Here is a 19,261-nt window from a genome sequence, read left to right as displayed (position 1 = left end):
ACATATAAGAATGTTAAAAGGGGGCAGGGTAGAGAGTTTCTGGCCCCCTAGCCTTTGTCAGGGGGTCCCTGAAGGACCCCGAAGGGTGAGAAAAAACCGGAAAGGTTCGCGCACAGTGCGCATGTTGCGCGCAAGCTGTAAATGCCATAAAAAAAAAAAAAGATAAATAAATTAGCATTTAAAAAACCTTTGAAATTCACAGAAAAAACCATAGGTCTCACACAAGTTATAGTTAGGAATTAGCATTTTAAAAACCTTGCAAATTCACTTAAAAAACCATAGGTTTCACAAATGTTATAGTTAGCTGGACATTTCACTCGAAAAAAAACAATGAAATTCTCCCGTTATAGTTAGTTCAGGCAACTATAACTCACGCGACCGCAATCCACTGCTGATGATGTCAGATATTACATCACTGATGACATATGTGTCTTTCTGTAAAATAAATATTTGTAATATATGTATAGCTAAAGATTAATGGAAGAATAAATGGGTAAATAAGTGTCTAAATACAGTGATGTAATATCTGACGTCATCAGCAGTGGATTGCGGTCGCGTGAGTTATAGTTGCCTGAACTAACTATAACGGGGGAATTTCATTGTTTTTTTTCGAGTGAAATGTCCAGCTAACAATAACATTTGTGAAACCTATGGTTTTTTAAGTGAATTTGCAAGGTTTTTTAAATGCTAATTCCTAACTATAACGTGTGTGAAACCTATGGTTTTTTCTGTGAATATATATATATATATATATATTATCTACTGGCGGTCGCCAGTAGATAGTTATAGTTAGGACCGAGTTTCCATAGGAAATACGAAAATTCTATTTTGAATAACTTTGGTGCCCGTTGACGAATCCTCGCGAAATTTTCAAAACTAATGGGGCGCTCCGTTCAGCTCCTACCCTGAAAGTCTCAGGGTGATTCGTCAAGCGGGGGCTGAGAAAAAAGGGGGGTCCCAAAACGCGTTTTCCCCATGCATTTTTCCATAGGACCTTTAGTCGAAGGTACAGCCCGAACGGCTGAACAGAATTACTTGAAATTTCACAGAGAGGTAGTCCTCAGGTCAGGGAAGTGCCTTTTGCAGGTCTGGTGTCAATCTGTTCAGTAGTTTCTGAGAAAATAGCATTTAAAAGCATATAAATATCTATAAGCGCGCACCGTGCGCGCACCGTGCGCACACCGTGCGAGCACCCTAACGTGCGCGAGCGTAATTCTGATTGGTGGTTACATGTTAGTCAACGTTCGAATCGGTCAAAATCAGGAAGTGTCGGCCGCCATTTTGTTTGTTTTCAGTGCGAGAGTGAAAAAGAAAGGTGGCGAACGTGAAAAGGGGGCAGGGTAGAGAGTTCCTGACCCCCTAGCCTTTGTCAGGGGGTCCCTGAAGGACCCCGAAGGCAGGAATTTATTTTTTTTAAATCGCGGGGGTGCGTGCACCGTGCGCACACGGTGAAAAACCCCCAAAAAACATTTTTAATACGTAGTTTATTGTAAAATAAATATATAAAAAAAATAATAATACAGAAATAAATTAGCATTTAAAACACGGTACAACTTCACTGAAAAAACCATAGGTTTCACACACGTTATAGTTCGGAATTAGCATTTAAAAAACCTTGCAAATTCACTTAAAAAACCATAGGTTTCACACATGTTTTAGTTAGGTGGATATTTCACTCGTAAAAAAACAATGAAATTCTCCCGTTATAGTTAGTTCAGATAACTATAACTCGAGCGACCGCCACTCTATCACAAGGATGATGTCATCAGTGATGTCATGAGTGATGCCACTGACCATGTCATGAGTGATGTAATATGTGACGTCATGAGCAGTGGATTGCGGGCGCGCGAGTTATAGTTATCTGAACTAACTATAATGGGGGAATTTCATTGGTTTTTTACGAGTGAAATATCCACCTAACGATAACATGTGTGAAACCTATGGTTTTTTAAGTGAATATATATATATATATGGCACAGCGTTGACTCAATTTTACGGCATTCCGGTGCTCTAGGCGGTGCGAAAAGGCGTGGAGACGGCGGAGTCAGCCGTTAAAATATCGAACCAGTTCCTTTGACAGGAAAAATCCACACGCACTCCCTGGTGTGATTATCCATTCGTTTTAATCAATTTCATAACAAGGCATGGCACATCAAGCAGGTTAACCCAACGCGTTTCAGTCTTCTCAGACTTTGTTCACGGGAACAAGGTCTGAGAAGACTGAAACGCGTTGGGTTAACCTGCTTGATGTGCCATGCCTTGTTATGAAATTGATTAAAACGAATGGATAATCACACCAGGGAGTGCGTGTGGATTTTTCCTGTCAAAGGAACTGGTTCGATATATATATATATATATATATATACTTTTTTTGTCTACCCTCGACACCGGCACCCACTGTGGAAAGAGCCCACTACCGTGGACTAATTGGTGGTTAAAATTTATATATACCTTCCTTGGTGTCCAAAAGAATGAAGACAAACTCCAGAGCAGTAATTCTTCAGAATTCTTTAATAGGGAAACCAGCATTTGCATTCCTGATTTTATTTTCTTGGCTGACTGGTTTTAGAGCCCCCAGCTTCTTAATCAAGGGATTGCTGAAATCTCGCACCTAATATATAACACAAGCAATATCTGAATTACACACTTTACATAATTATTTAGCAATGAAATATTTTTTATAAATTGGCATTAATTATTAAATATTATAATTAGTTTTACTGCACACCCTTTACACCATACAAAAGCAACAAACTACATCAAATAAAAATAGAAAATGGATTTATTGCACAATTTACGTAATTTGTTAGCAATTAAATAATTGATCATAACAATAAATAATTATTAATTAATTATCATTAATATACTTCCCACAATATACTTCTACAGCACCCACAACCCTCACCTAAAACTTAAATTGAAAATAAAAAACTAATCACACAATTAACACAAAAATGATCAATCGAATAATTGATATTTATTCAATTATAATTACTTTTCTACCCTCCCAGTACTAAAAATGACAAAAAACTATTATATTACATTCAAAACCAACTAACCATTTACAAACTATATTAAAACATTAACAATATTTATACAAATTATTGACAACACGTACAATTACAATATATAGCAAAATACATAAAATAATAAAAAATCAATATTATTAACAACAATATTTTTAACATAAATATTAACAACATAGATATTTTTGTGATCGATATTAACATTTTCTATATTTTTACAATCAATATCACTTACCTTAAAATCGATAGTCTTGTCAATGATAATATTCTAGATGAAATTTCTGTATAATGATATTTCCAACTCAATATTTACATAGGTCGATATTACATTTGCGGTATTATTTCAGAATACCACTTAATGGCCCATCCGGGGTGGAAGGGAGGGAGGTACTGAACCCAACCTCACTTACTCACTGAATAAGCTGTGTCCTGTATCCACACAAAGGGCTGCATACACTCCTGTAGTGAGTCTGGAGCCAGGACAGGAAGAGGGACCTCTGAGTACCTCAAAAAACCTGTCTTCGAAGTCTCTCCCAATTCAAAGGCTCAACTGGGCATAAATGCTGGACCTCTGACACCATGAATTCAGTACAGTTCTGGACCTCAAAGACGGACTGCTGTGTTACTGAAAATACTCCACTCTGGTGGATTGCTGTTAAAGGACTCCTGGCTTGCTGTGTTCTCTGCTTACTGCTGCTCTCTCTCTTGCATGGGTGAAAAGGACTGGACATATATCATTTGAACCCAGATTGACTACAAGGGCTAGCTGGCTGGCCTCCTATCCTAAGTCTCAGGGACATAAACGACTTCCAACTGTTCTGCTCCTACACCTGGACTCTGCCATCTGTGAGTCTGTCCTGCCAATTGGTGCCACCCCAGCCCCGGATCTTTGGAAGAAGGCCTAAGGTGTTTGCACCAGAGCAACTGATGCATCCTCTGCTGTGAGAACAGAATCGAGGCATCACCACTGTTGCAGGAACAGACCGTGAACATCATCTTCGGAACCAGTGCATCACCTTCTGAACTACCGCTTTGGAGCTAACGCATCGCCACTACGACTTGGAAAAATCGATGCATCACCCCTACTGCATGGGAAAAATTGGCATATCACCTCTGCTGTGGGATCGACAACCACGCATCACTTGGCTGCAGCCCTCATCTTTGTTGATGCAACCTGGATTAAGTGACTCTTGTTCAGCTGGCCTCGCTGGATCCCTGTATCTGGCCCGTGCTCCATCGCAGTCAGCCAGAACATTGGACTTTGTCCTGCCTGTAGGGTGCAACCAGATATTTCAAGTACGCACTCAGGGGCAGGTTTACAAACCCCTTGCGCAACTTTTGCGTCATTTTGAGCATGGGAAAAATGACACAAAAGTGGTGCAAGGGCCTTGTAAATCTGCCCCTTATTGCTTTTAAGAGCTATTTTACATTTTATTCTTTAAAAATGAATATCGCTTGTTTTACTGATTGGATTTTTCACTGTTTTGTCTAGTCATATTTATTAAATTAAGTTCTATTTCTCTAACCTGATGTGGTATATTTTTTTATACTGATTTCACTGTTTTAGTGTTTGAAGTGTTGCACAAATGCTTTACACAGTGACTCTAAGTTAAGGTTGACTGCTCTGTGCCAAGCTACCAGAGGGTGAGAAAAGTATATTTTAGAGGGTGTCTGACCCTTACTTTGACTAGGATTATGGTTGCTGTTTGACTAAGTTTAACAGCCCAGTCAACCAATAACCCAATTTTTAACATTGGTGGCCAAAGTCGGCTAAGGACTTGTGTGCGTGTGCAATGGCATACAGTAACTTCGTGTACACTACTAACTCACACCCAAGACCAATTTGAAAAGTATATTCTCCATAATTGGCATTTTTTATTTTTCTCCAATCTCATGTCTCTGGCTGGTTCTACAACTGGAACAATGAAATTTGAGCTGGCTAACCTGGAAGCATATACAGTGGCCCAGCTCAAAGCAGAGCAGTGTCTCTTCCTGTGGCCTACCTGTAGAGGAACTGACACAGAGGAGGAAGGAGAGAGAATTCAAACTGCAGCTGGCTAAATATAAAATGGAGGAAAGGAAACTGATAAAGAAGAAGAAGGCTGGTAATGCCTTGGAAGAAAAACAAGTGTGATTGGCTCATAAGCGGAGCCTTAAAGAATTGAACATCAAGGCCAGACAGACAAATTCCAGCAGTTTGGTGGCATCGTCCCTGCAGCACCTGAATGAGAGAAAGGGGTTCACTTACCTAAGTATTTGGTAACCAGTTGTGTGGTTGGAGATGGCATTGGCAAGTAGTTTTCTGCTTATGAAGTTGCACTGAAGGGCCATAGGGTTCCCGAGGAGCACTGGGGGGTGGTCTGTCGAAACGCATGCCTGCATGGGAAGGGACACACTTCTTACTCTAGAGGTTGGTAAACACACCAAGTAAACCCTTCTGAAAACCATTGTAATTGCCAAGTTTGTGCTGACCCCTGAAAAGTATCACCAAAGACTCCCAAAACAATTCTGGGTAGTTTTTTTGGATTACTCCAACAGGGCACTAAATGGTTAGGCGGGCAGCAACGTAAAGGATTATGTTGGGTTGTACAATTTAATCATGAGAGAGCACATGCTCAATATATGTTTTACAGAATTGCACCAGCCCTTAATTAACAGTAAGTTGACTGACCCCATGAAGCTTGTGAAGAAGAGGGACCTCTGGGCTAGCAGCAGAGTGTCCAAAAGGGTATATGGGGGGAGTCCCAGAAAGGTGGTCAGAGTTCCAACCAGAAGAAAGAGTCAGGAGAAAAATATAAGAGTAAGTCCTCAAAAGGCCCCAAAAAACTCTCACAGGAGTAGTAGTAACCAGTCCCAATCTAATGCTAAGAAGAAGGGGTTCTATGATCACAAGGCAGGGAGCTTTGTACCCCAATGTACAGAGTGCTACAAATATGGGCACAACAAGGGTGATTGCAAATGTACCCTGATTCCAAATGAGGGTACAGTCTCCCACCAGTGGCCCGACACCTGGCTTGGCAATTATAGTGCTCAGAGAGGAGGTCGTCCCAGATAGCTTTTGGGGACAGATAGATAGATCATGTGAAAGCCCACATGCCAGCTAATTCTGCAAAGTATAGGCAGTGGGTCACCATTAATTGACAATAGGTGGAGGCTCTGCGGAACATAGGAACCAGCATGACTACTGTCAGGTGTCAGCTGGTGCCTGCAGCACAGGTCCTATCGAACACATTCCACCCAGTCGTAGTCATCCGCATTCGAGAGAGCTATCTGTCTGTGGCTCTGGTTCTTTTTGAGTGGGGGGTGGTCTCTTCTACTCTGAAAGTAGCTGTGAGAGATGCCATGCCTGTTGATTGTTTGCTAGGCAATGACCTGGAACACACTACCTGGAAGTAGGTAGAGCTCAGCTCTTACTTGGCAATGATAGGATTGCCTGAGTGGGTAGTATGACCACACGGTCCATGGCTGCCCAGAAAGCGAGTCAAGGGTATCTGGAGAGCAATGGTCCAGACAACTGCAAGTGGCGTAGGAAACCAGCCCCTGACATTCCAATGGAGGAGGTTTATGAGGTCCTGAAAAGGAGGCCCCCAAGCCAAACGGGAAGACATTGCTACCTTGGGGGACAAACCTGATCTTGCTAGCTGGCAAATTGAGGGTGGGCCCACCTGGGAAGGAGTATGTTAAATGCAGAAAGAGTGTCCCACTCTTGAGGCGACAGGCATTATCCCATGCAGCAGGTGAAGCCTCTGCCGATCACCTAATCTACTGGGAGAATGATTTCCTCTGTAGTGAGCCTAAGTCTTCTGCCTCTGAGGCAGCCTGTGTGCTGTTGCCCCCCTCCCCCAGTGTTACAGGGCCTTCCTACTGCGTTTGGCTCATGATATACCTCTAGCAGGATGTCTCAGGCAGAACAAGACCAAACTTGTCTCCCACTTCTATTTGCCCAGAATGAAGACAGCCTCAGATGCATTCTGCAGGTCCTGTCTCACCTGCCAGGCCAATGTGAAATTAGTGGAAAAGCACAAAGCTTCCCTGACCCCCACTACCAGTCGTTGGCACCCAGTATGAAGGGCTGGGCACCAAGATCATTGGACTCTTGGACTCCAAGAAAGCCTTAGGCAACAGCTTTGTCTTAGTATTAGTAGACAATGCCACCTGCTACCCAAAGGCCATCCCTATGTGGTCAGTGACAGTACCCATGGTGGCTAGATCTCTGATGGGGATCTTTACCCTTGTTGGAATCCCCAAGGAGGTAGTGTCTGAAAGAGGCAGTAACTGGATGTCTGCATGAGGTGCATGTAGGATGAGTGTGATGTAACATACAAGTTCATCACATCCAATCACCACCAAACCAATGGACTTGTGGAGAGACATAACAAGACCTTAAAGGGCATTATTGTGAGCCTGCCTGAGCCCATGAGGCATAAGCGGGACATCCTCTTTCCATGCCTTCTCCTTGCCTACGGGGAGGTGCTTCAGAAATGTTAGGTTCAGTCCCTTTGAACTTCTCTAAGCCCACCCTGTTAGGAGACCGCTGAGCCTTGTAAGGGAGGGTGGAAGTAAGCTCCCAAAAATACCCTCAGTATGTGTCAGCTACATGCTGGTCTTTCCCAACCAGATGCATTGCTTCTGGAAGAAGACAAAAAGCAATCTTGAGGCCAGTCAAGAAGTAATGAAGCTCTGGCATGACTAGAAGGCCACTCTGGTGGAGTTTCATCGTAGCTAGAAAGTATGGGTCATGGAACCATTAGAGCCTAGGACTCTCCAGATATGTGGACTGGCCCATACAGAGTCAAAAAGCGAAAGGGCGTGTCTACATACGTCGTTGATCTCTAGACCCCTAGGAACCTCAGATGGTATACTCTATGTGAATCGGCTCCAACCTCACTTCGAGAGGTCTGAAGTGAGCATGCTCCTTGTGACAGATGAGGAATTGAAAGAGGAGAGCAAAGCTCTCCCTGACCTTTCTGCACAGGAACACAATGGGTCAGTGGAGGGTGTCAACTTCTCTTCCACCCGATCCCAGAACAGCAGAGGAAATGTTACCAGTTTCTGGGACAGTATGCCTCAATGTTCTCACTCGCCCCTGGACTCACACCTCTGTGCATCCACGATGTTGACACAGGAGACAGCCTACCTGTGAAGTACAAAATGTACAGGTTTGCAGACAGGGTGAGGGCCAGCATTAAGGGGGAAGTCTCCAAGGCTCCAATAGTCCCTGCTCCAGCCCTGCGGTGCTGGTACCAAAGGGTGCCCACTGGCACCACACCAGTACCCCAGTTCTCTGTGGACTGCCAAGGACTCAATTCTGTCATGAGAATTGATGAACACCAGAACTGATGAGCTGGGTGGGCTGGGCACTGCCAAATTTGTCAGTACCTTTGAATTGACATCAGAGTATTGGCCGATCACTCTGACTAAAGAGAGGTCGGCATTCTCAAACTCAGAGGGCAACTATCAATTTTGGCTAATGCCCTTTGGCTTGAAGAATGCCCCTGCTACCTTCCACAGGTTGGTTAACAGATTTCTGGCTGTGACCTTTTGTGCGACCTACATCATGGTCTACATTTCCAGATGGGAAGAATACTTGCATACCATTCACAATGTGCTCTGGCCCTGCAACAGGCAGGCCTGATGATCAAGGACAGTAAGTACCAGATCACGCAGGGGTCTATGCAATACCTCCTAGTAGGCGATGGCAAGATGCGCTCCCTCCAGGACGGCCAAGACTGAAAGTATCTTTACCTGGCAACCACCTAAATCCCAGACAGAAGTGAGAGTCTTTCTAGGTCTCACAGGCAACTAATGAAGATTTGCTAAGGGTTGTGGTACCATTTTTGACTCCTTAACTGAGCTGACATCCAAAAAGCAGCCCAGACTGATGATCAGTGATGGGCATCACCTCAAGAATTTGGAACTCTGTCCCACTTAAATAAGACTGAATCCTTCAACTACTTATTTCAAGAGAGTTGTTAAACTACTATTTGTTAAGTCTGGGCGGTGAACTCCACTCTGCTCGCAGATTTCGCAGAGTTTTCCGCACTCCCTGTTACACGGAGATCACTGAGTAATATTTCCTCGCTCGCATTTGTCAACGTCAAGTTGAGAGTGAGGAAAATCAACCTCCAGGCGAAATTTTTCCTCATTCGAGAGTGTCAACATCAAGTGGGCGAGCGCCACCGTGGAAGATCAACCTCCCGGCGAGATTTCTCAACGCTGGCGGTCAGATTTCTCATTGCGAGTGGTTGCGTATGCTCGAGACCTCTCGCGTTGAGAAACTGTCAGTTTGCGTTGAGAAGCTGGTGCTCGAATAAAAATCTACTCGAGCTGCAGGAATGAAGCAGCGCCCGCTTGCGCTGTGCATGGTGCCATTGGCCAGGATTGCAGAGTGCGGAGAAGCCTTTGGCACTGAACATCAATGCAAACAACATTTATCTAATGCCCTCCGCCGCTTGCGGAGCTCTGCGTAGCGTGGCAGTGTTTTTTTGCACTTTGTGGAGTTCTGCATAACGGAGCTCCGCGAACTCCGCCCAGGCTTACTATTTATGAACACATTTCTTCCCTAGACCCTAGGATCGTCTCACTCCAAGCATTTTAAGACTCATCAACTGCACTCTGGATTACTACTATATGATTATGTTATCTGTTTCTGCATTGTGGTGACAACCCCCCTTATCTGGGGTGCAGCCTGCTCCTGTACTGTGCTAGATTATGACAGTATGATTATTGTGCACTTGTTGTGGTATTGCCGTTTCTGATTTCTCTGTAATATCATTAAGTTGTCACCACCCTCATCTGGTGTCTTGACTCGCCTGTACTGCTCTATATTATGTAATTACTGTTATTGCCGGCTTGTCATGCTATTTTCTTTTTGGATCTATCCGTCATTACATTGAGGGGTCAACACCCTCTTTGCAGTGTCGGCTTATCCAGTACTGTTCTAGATGATGACACTATGGCTTTTATTTGTCTCTGCTATCTTTCATTTGTAAATCTCTCCGACACCCGAGAAGGTGATGTCTGTGCTATATAAAACTTTCAACTCAAAAATAAGGAATCTGGACAGAGGCTTGCAGAAAGCCTTCAATACCCTGACAGACGCCATGAGTACAGCAACAGTACTCGAGGCACCTGATTTTTCCAAGTAATTCATTCATCCTGCAAATGGACAAGTAAGAGAACGGCATAGGGACAATGGGCCCGATTCACAGAATTAACTTAAGACAAAATCCTAAATTTACTACTTTTGGTATTCACAGAATGCAATTACTACTTTTGGTATTCACAGAATGCACTTACTACTTTTGGTATTCACAGAATGGATTTACGACTACTAACTTTACGTCCGCACTCGGGCCGGAGATTCCGGCCCAGAGGCGGAGCTTCCGGGCCCAGAGGCGGAGCTTCCGGGCCCAGAGGCGGAGCTTCTGGCCCGGAGGTGGGGATTCCGGCCGGTGGGGGAGATTTAGCCATGGCCGAAATCTCCACCTCCTGGCCGGAAGCTCCACCGCCGGGCCGAAGCTCCACCTCTGGGCCGGAAGCTCCGCCTCCGGGCCGAAATCTCTGGTCCGAGTGCGGACGTAAAGTTAGTAGTCGTAAATCCATTCTGTGAATACCAAAAGTAGTAAGTGCATTCTGTGAATACCAAAAGTAGTAATTGCATTCTGTGAATACCAAAAGTAGTAAATTTAGGATTTTGTCTTAAGTTAATTCTGTGAATCGGGCCCAATGTTAGCACAGTTGAATGAGGTGGGCCTAGATCAACCGGAAGCCTTCTTTAGTAGATGCCTACTTCCACAGGAGAAGAGGTGGATAGAATTTGAAAGAGACATTTTTGCTGTGATCTGTGCACTGAAGAAGTTGAGACCCTACCTGTTTGGGACTCCTTTCCTGGTTCAGACAGATCACAGACCCCTCAAATGGCTCATGCAGATTAGGGGAGAAAATTCCCAACTGTTGAGGTGGTCCATCTTCCTACAGGAAATCTCCACCCCTAGAGTAAAATCTCCACCCGGGGGTTGGAGATTTTGTCTGAGTGCAGAACATCTGCCTCCAGTGCAGAAACTCTGTCTTAACTGAGCTCAAATGTAAAAATACTACTCCTAACGTATCTTTGTGAATACCGAAAGTCACAAACTTAGACTTTTGGTCTAAGTTTACCTTTGTGAATCGGGCTCTGATTGCCTAAACTGCTTAGGGATAATTTGATTGGTTTAATTGTAGATCTTTCTTAAAATCACCTTGTTAGCTGATTCAGAGTGATGAGAGATGTGTGGGACAGTATGCTTCCAATGCATATATTTTGTACCAAAGTTCACTTTTGAAGCAAGCACAGTAGTTCCAATTGATGACACACATTGTCAAGACTGGCACACACATTCATCACTCAGTAAATGAAGGATGAAAACGTATGTAGATGATACTTCTAGACAAAGGCACATGAGTGGTAAGTGAAGCGGTCTTCTTGTATAGCATAAATAGAGTGATGGTTCATGGTTTAAACTGATAAAATAACATTCACATGTTTCTTTTTCTTTAGATAAAGGATGTTGAGGAGAAATTCCAACAGCTCTTAATTTATAACAACATGAAAGAAGAGAAAGGTCAGGAATCCCAGGAAATTGGTGACCGGATGAAAACACTACAGCAGTACCTTGTAGCCCAGTTCCTGATGAAGAAGGGCATACCCATCTGGTGTCACAGGGGTTTGAACAACGCCTTTTATGTCGAGAATATTTCACTAACTGAACAGTTGAGTCTCCTTAAAGCAATAATACAGGTAACACTGAAAGAAGACGAGATGACGCATTACACAGATGAAACAAATGACATATCTACCTATCGTCTTCATATCATAGATGTACTCTACAACACAAACAAGACCTTAGCTGGAAAACTATCGAGAGCAGTCTTTTCTGAGCTTTCCAGATCCAGCCAAGACTTTATTGAATACATATTATTCAATGGAATATGGACCCCAATCCAGGCGGTTCGATTCACTCTAAACGTGCAGGAGAGTAGGGTTTCGCAAGAGAAGGTGGAGGCCGTCCTCCAACGTGTACAGACGTACCAGATTGATTTAAACACGACCATAGCATCTTTGAAGGACCAGGATCCTGTGCTGCATCTACAGCAACATGTAAAGAATGAGAAGGACAAGGATTTAAAAACCCTACTAGCGGAAATGAGGAAAAACAATCATCCTGAAAATGTTCTTTCTATCCTGGACCAAGTGCTCAGTGAAGTTGAAGCTCGGCTTCCAGCATATAAGACCCTAGATCTGGATGAAGCGATGAAGAAAGAAGGTATTGCCATGACCAGATCAATAGACTTTGAAAATCCTGATATTGAGATACTGGTTAAAATTTTGATTGGCTTGTGTGTGGCTGTGCAGGACACAACGACTATTATAACTAATTCGGGAGAGAAGATTGAGGGCTATTTGCCACGCATGACTCAGCTCGCATCTCTGTTGACTCTGCTAATTTCTAAAGCCCCTGAATGCAATGGTTGTCTTTTGGAGATCGCCACAGGAGAGGGCAAATCTACCATTGTGGCCATGCTCGCCCTTATTCATGCCATCCGTGGAAAGAAGGTTGATATAATCACAAGTTCACCAGTACTTGCCCGTCGAGATCAAGAGGAATGGAGCAAACTGTTCAAGATGTTTGATTTCTCTTGTAGTGTTGTGCCACCTCCAGGGTTAGATGAATGTACTGACTCAAGAGAAATTAACAAGGCAATTAAAAAGGCTTATGCTGCTGATGTTCTGTATGGTACGATCGGGAACTTTGCTGCTGACATTCTACGACAAGAGTTTGAAAAATCCAAAACTCGACGAGATCGTACTTTTGACATAGCCATTGTGGATGAAGTGGACTATATGACCTTAGACAGCGGCGTCCAAGTCACATACCTTTCACATGCAGCAACAGGAATGCGACACTTAGAACAACTGCTAGCAGCCATCTGGGGGAAGATGTGCACTTGCCAACGCATCCAAGATGCCAAAACTGGTGACATTCTTTGGGCCACAGGAACACAATATTTTCACAAAGTTGCTGCAGCAGCTGTCATGGGGCCGAGCACATCAGAGCATTTTTCTGCCCTCGACATTCTAATGCCGGGACTGCAGCTGGGGTTCTTTACTGAAGAGGATGTGAAGAAGCTTCAATCCACCCTTGTAAAGTCTGATCAGCCAATCACTCAAGAGCCACAAGACTCTCCAATCAAAGAACTCATGGATAAACTTGGGCCGGCTCAGCAGCGAGATCTCTTGTCTATATTTCAGAAAGTTCTTGAAGATGCCATTGCTTTTCAATTTTATGAGGTAAAGGATGGAAAAGCAGCTAAATTTGAGATCATTTCCTCATCGGATAACTCCTCATCGGACAACAATTCCACATCTGATCATGACAAAATTTGCCTTCTTCTCCAGGAACATGGCCTTGCCTGTGAGGTGATGAGTGACAAGGACCTGATAGAAGCAGCTGTCACTGAACTGGAGACACGAATACGCTTCTCAGATACCTATCAGCCACCAGATAAAGAAGAGATGAATGAAGAAAACTTTATTCTCCTTCCAGCCTACCTGAAGGAATACACACAGAACAGGATGAATGTCTTCGTGGAAAATGCTTTGAGGGCCATAGTAATGGAGAAGGATCGAGAGTACATGATAGAATCAGCCACAGACAGAGGAAAAGTAAAATCCACTACACCCATCCATGAATACTACACCATCATCCCAGTGGACTTCAAAGCCACCGGTGTGCTTGAGAAGAACAAGCGCTGGGGTGACGGCCTACAGCAGTTCCTGGAGATGAAGCACCAGCTGGCGATATCACCACTGTCCAATGTCACCAATTTCATGTCAAATTTCCATTTCCTTCAGCGATACACTAAAGGCACAGGCATGTTCGGGGTCTCTGGGACCCTAGGGGATGAAGCAGAGGTTGAGTTTCTTAAAAAACACTACAAAGTATCCTGCAATGTTATGCCTACTCACCGCCATACTAAGAGGACTGAGCTACCAACTCTACAGGTCGTAGGAGGCCATGAAGCCTGGATCAAAAGTATCTGTGAACATGTGAAGGAGCGCACAAGTCCAAACCAGTGGGGCAAGGGCCAAGCAGCTTTAGTTGTCTGCGAAGATGTGAAAACAGCTGAAAAGCTTCAAAAAGAGTTAATAGAATTAAAAGCTGTTGCAAATCCAGATAAAATAACCTTGTACACCAGAAGCGATACACACAATATTGAAAAAAGTATCTTTGATGCAGGAGATGTTATCATTGCCACAAACCTCGGTGGAAGAGGCACAAATGTGAAAATCACTAAAGATGTCAATAAAAGTGGAGGACTCTTTGTGATTCTCACCCACTTTCCTACAAACATGAGAGTGGAAAAGCAAATATTTGGCAGGACCTCTCGCAAAGGAAACCCTGGAATGGTACAAATGATATTAAACTATGATGGCCTGCTGCCCTCCTATCAGGACAAACCCATTGAGCTGATGAGACAAGCCAGAGCAGAATACCATAAAAGACACATCACAGAAATGGAGTCTAATGAGCTCCTGGAAGTACAGATGCGGGAGAAACTGTTTCGGATGTTTTGCAAACATCTAAACATTTTTCAGCGTAATTACAATAAAGTGGAAAAACAAGACATCTACATGTCTTCTGATCTCCTGAACTTTCGTGAAATCTTTGCTTCCTCTAAGACGACAAAGTTAGATTACCACCCGGCTCTCAATGCGTTAAAGGAAAGATGGGCTCTTTGGCTCACACTACATGCGAAAGACATAGATGAACACAAAGACCTCAAAGAGCTCAAAAAAGATCTTGGCCAAGTGATCCAAAGGAGAGTAGAAAGCCTCCTGCAAGGGGAATCGGATAACTTCTACGACTTCATCAAACAGGCTATGGATCGCATGTACCTCCACACTCAGAACAAAGCATCGGATTATGGGGCGCTATCATTCTGGAAAAAAGCAGAAAAGACTGATCGGGTGTACCGGGCCGTCTCACTCTACAATCAGGCCTACATTACAATCAATCTGGGACAGGCAGGCTACCTGCAGAGGGCAATGGATCTCTTGAAAGAATCTAAGAAAATGATCGAAGTCTATGTATCGGAGGTGTCGAACACTACCGTTGCCTGCCAGATGTCCTGCTTAGCCAAGTTTGAACCTCACAACAGAGACGATCCCAACTTCACCAAACAAATGCAGACCCGGATGAGCCTGTTTAAGTCTTGGATCGATTACATTGATAAATCCATCGCAAAGCTAACTGAGTTCCAAAAAACCCAGAATAATGCTATCACCAAGGACCAAGCTGTATTCTCTTTGGCCAATGATGATAGTCCTATAACCAGTGACGAGCTGACTGTGCTGTATGACTATGGCCTGTCCTTTGTGTTTGAAGTGGAGAAGAAGCCAGAATTCTGCATCAATGCTCTCGTTTGCTTTATTCTTGGAGCTCTGCAGGTCCTCGCTGGGGTCCTTGTGTGTGTTTTCACCTGTGGGACGGCTAGTCAGTTCGGGATGGGTCTGGTTTCTGAGGGTGTGTCGGACATGATATCGGGGATCGAAGGGATGATCAAAGGTGCATTCAATTGGGCAGAATGGGCAATATCCAAGTCCATTAGTATGGGGCTATCACTCATAACTGCAGGATTTAGCTTCATTAAAAAGGCAGCACAGGCCGCTGTGAAAGTGACAAATGGTCTACTAAATGGAACCAAAACATTTGCATCTGTTGCTGATGACATCATTCACTCTGGAAAAGCTCTTGTGTCTTCCATTCACACATCTGCAACATCAGCCGCCTCTGCCATGTCCAAAGAGGCTCTGTCCAACTCCATCAAAACCCTTGCCTCGAGTTCTGCCATGAAGAACAACTTTGTGCAGGCAGTGAAGTACACTGGCCAAGAATTGGCCACACAAGGGGCTCTGAGAGCTGTAGATTATGGCATGGATGCAGCCCTCGATACTATCTTCAAGAAAATATTTGAAAATGCCTTCAAATACACGATAACAATGTCAGTAAAGGGGCATGAAGCTTTGAAACAAACAATGATAAAGTTTATAATTGCTAATGGGGTGCCGGAGAGTGCCCTGAAAACAGAAAACCCAACAACTTTTCAGTTTCGAGAAGCCCATAAACAGATGATGACTAGTGTAATAAAAGATGTCTGCAGTTCCGCAGTCAGTGACATCGCAGATGATCAGAAAATCCTGATGAAGTTTTCCAGTTACCTCAACTCCATGAAAGGTGGCATTCTGGAAATCTTAGAAGAAGCCAAGATGAAAGGAACCATCCTAAAGGGGTTCAAGCTCAGTGTTGAAGTTGGAATCAAAATGGCTGACTTTGTGCTGATGATAAATTGCGCCCCAACTCAAGAAGTGATTGAAAATAGAGTCATTCCGTTTATAATCAAACAATGCAATGGGCTCCCTTCTGCTGCCGACTACAAGGATGATGGACGCCGCAACTTTCCAATTGTAGAGACAATGAAAGTACAAATGTTGGAATTAATATCCAAAGAACTCAATGATAACTTTGTTGCTTTGCATTCGAGCTGCCTAACAAACTTAGTAATTAAACCTTTGCGAACAGAAGTGAATAAGCATGTTGGGAAAACTGTAGTCAATATTCTTGGAAGGAATAAGACTGAGAGATTCTTCATTGAACAAAAACACAAAAGCGAAATGAAAAAGACACAAGTTGAGGGAGCAAAAGCTGAACTGACAGAAGCTGAGAAGAAAGAGATCAAAGATTATGTCAAGAAAATGCAGGATGCCAGCCATCCCGCCACAGAGCTGGACCTGAACGTCCTCACCAAGAGTGACCTTATGGGGGGAAAAGGAATCAAGATCATCATGGTGGACGAGAATCAGAAGAAGATCTCCACGGAGGTCTACCCGGGCAAAGACTCCGCCGCCGGCGTCATCACCCTGCAGCTGCAGAAAGTAAAGGAGAACGATGAAGGGTAAGACGTTGACAGATAATAATTCATGTGTCCACTCATAGAGATTTGTTTGATTTCTGTTAGCTATCTGCTGACTATTTTCTAAATAATGTAGATCATTTTTAGGAAAAGCTCTTTCAGCAATAGCACACTGATCAATGAATGCACGTCAATTGGAGGGAAGATGGGCAGTCTGCACTGGTAGCCGGCACTGATGACCTTCACTGATATCATCCACTGATATCCTACACTGATATCCCGCACTAATATCTTTCACTGATAGTCCTCAATCACAGCCGCCACTTAAAGCCTGTACTTCATTCTAATGCTGCCCATCAGTCTCCCTGAACCGTGCCCTCTATGAGCCCTGAGGGTCGCTGCAGTCCTCCTACTGGGCACAGTGCCGTCTGCCCGTTGGCATCGAGGAAACAGAAGAATGAATCCATGTTCTAACTGTTTTATGACAGAGGGGTGTATTGAAGGGCACGCTCTCTGGTGGGTGGGAGGCCTGCGCACTCATCCGATTGGCAGAGTCTCTGATAGACTGGTCAAAACCTGTCCCCAGGATTTAAAGATCCCACCTGGCTTGACCGACAGGTTCCAACTTTCAATAAATATAGACTGCTAGTTCCAGTAAACATAGACTGCTACTTTCAGTAAACATAGACTTTTATTCTCAGTAAACATAGATTATTACTTTCAGTAAACATAGACTGCTACGTTCAGTAAACATAGACTACTAGTTTCAGTAAACGTAGCCTGCTAGTTTCAGGAAACATTGACTGCTACTTTCAGTGAACATAGACTGCTAGTTTAAGGAAACATGACTTCTAGTCGGCCATATCCCAGATAAGATGTATGTTTCTGTAATATCAGTGCTTAATTTGTGCCGGTGCTTTCCGGTGCTTAGCACCGGCACTTACTTAGCAGGGCCGGGTCTATGCATCTGCTGCTTGCACGTCACATTTGCTTGATATTGTTGACTTGCTTGACTAGACTTAATTGATTAAATACCCCTCCTCCTCACTGACTCAGTGCAGAGTGTTATTCTCAATGTCTCCCGTGACCGCCAGAGCCATTCAGGTGGCATTGGCGCCACGGCCCTTAGCCCGTGAGCGGGAGACCGAGTGGGACACTAATTGGGCTGGATTTGGTTCTTCCGGGGTAGGGGCTGTGCGGCAGCGTGAGCGTCCGCAGATTTTATTCAGATGATTGCCACGCACTAGCACACCCACGCACCTCACGAGTCCTCATCAGCAAGCATTAGGTCAGGCTGCCCGACGACGTTAAGAGCAGGCAGCACCAGGCCCAGTTTATACTAGGGATAAGGCAGTGTGCCCCGGACCAGCCCACCACATAACCGTCGAGGCGTCGATCCGTAAGTACTAAAAACTTACTAGCACACAGGCGTTGCCAGGATCTGGCTAAAGGGGTGGGGAGGTCAGTGAGGCAGGCCTGCGTGGGAGCACGAAGCCGCAGGCAAGATGGTAGGCCCCCTCCACGGGTTGCAAAGCAGGCTAGTGCTGCCTGGTGTCACGGAACACGACTGCCTCAGAAGCCCTCAGCAGTGGTGGAAGGTGAGTCCACACTCACTATCTTCTGTTTGTGCCGTCATCTACATTGCCTCTTCACCGGGTTACACCGCTCCGCTCATCCAGGTCTCTCTCAAGTGGCGCCACAAAGCTGGTATAAAATGGCACACTAGCCCCGGGCCAAGGCTGAGAGATTCAGTGCCTCCCCTGATCGAGGGGATCTGGGAGGCAGACGTCGATCATCAGCAGGGCTGGTCCGGGGCATCAGCATGGCACGGCTGGACATCAGGAGAGCCGTGAATATTATAAAAAAAAAGGATCTATGTGGCCCGCGGGAGCCCGGAGCTCAGATGAGCTGTGTCCTACTGCATTCCCATTCAAGCCACGTCCCCTTCTCTCTCACTTTTATCCTATGATAGAATGGGGCTCTGCCCCCACTGTTTACCCCAGTAGCTCACAGTATAATATTACTGAGGCACTTCCATCCTCAGTCAGACAAACCTCAATTCACAACAATTGTCCCCAGTTGTTACAAATACAGACACTTCGGAAATTATTATTTACAGCAACTGTTTTTCAGTCTCCACTACTGTTAATAAAATGATTATTTTACCCATTAAGTTAGGACAACTACTAATAAAATCCTCAAAAACTCAGGTGCGTCACTTATTTCGCTACCTCGTTACCTGGCCCCCCTCCTTTTTATTATCTACATTAATGGGCTGAACA

At 44.4% G+C, this 19,261-nt stretch overlaps 1 protein-coding gene across 1 annotated transcript in view; it reads left to right on the top strand.

The window, feature by feature from the left end:
• LOC146863607 (uncharacterized) overlaps positions 1–19,261 on the top strand; it is a 442,187-nt gene that overhangs the window by 265,433 nt on the left and 157,493 nt on the right. Inside the window, exon 6 of the mRNA XM_085627628.1 lies at positions 11,566–17,021. Coding sequence (XP_085483754.1) covers positions 11,566–17,021 — 5,456 coding nt within the window. The remainder of the gene's footprint in view (positions 1–11,565; positions 17,022–19,261) is intronic.

Source organism: Triturus cristatus, chromosome 2_1 (assembly GCF_964204655.1).
Source record: "Triturus cristatus chromosome 2_1, aTriCri1.1, whole genome shotgun sequence".
Classification (NCBI taxonomy): domain Eukaryota; kingdom Metazoa; phylum Chordata; class Amphibia; order Caudata; family Salamandridae; genus Triturus; species Triturus cristatus.
This window is presented reverse-complemented; position numbering and strand designations above follow the sequence as displayed.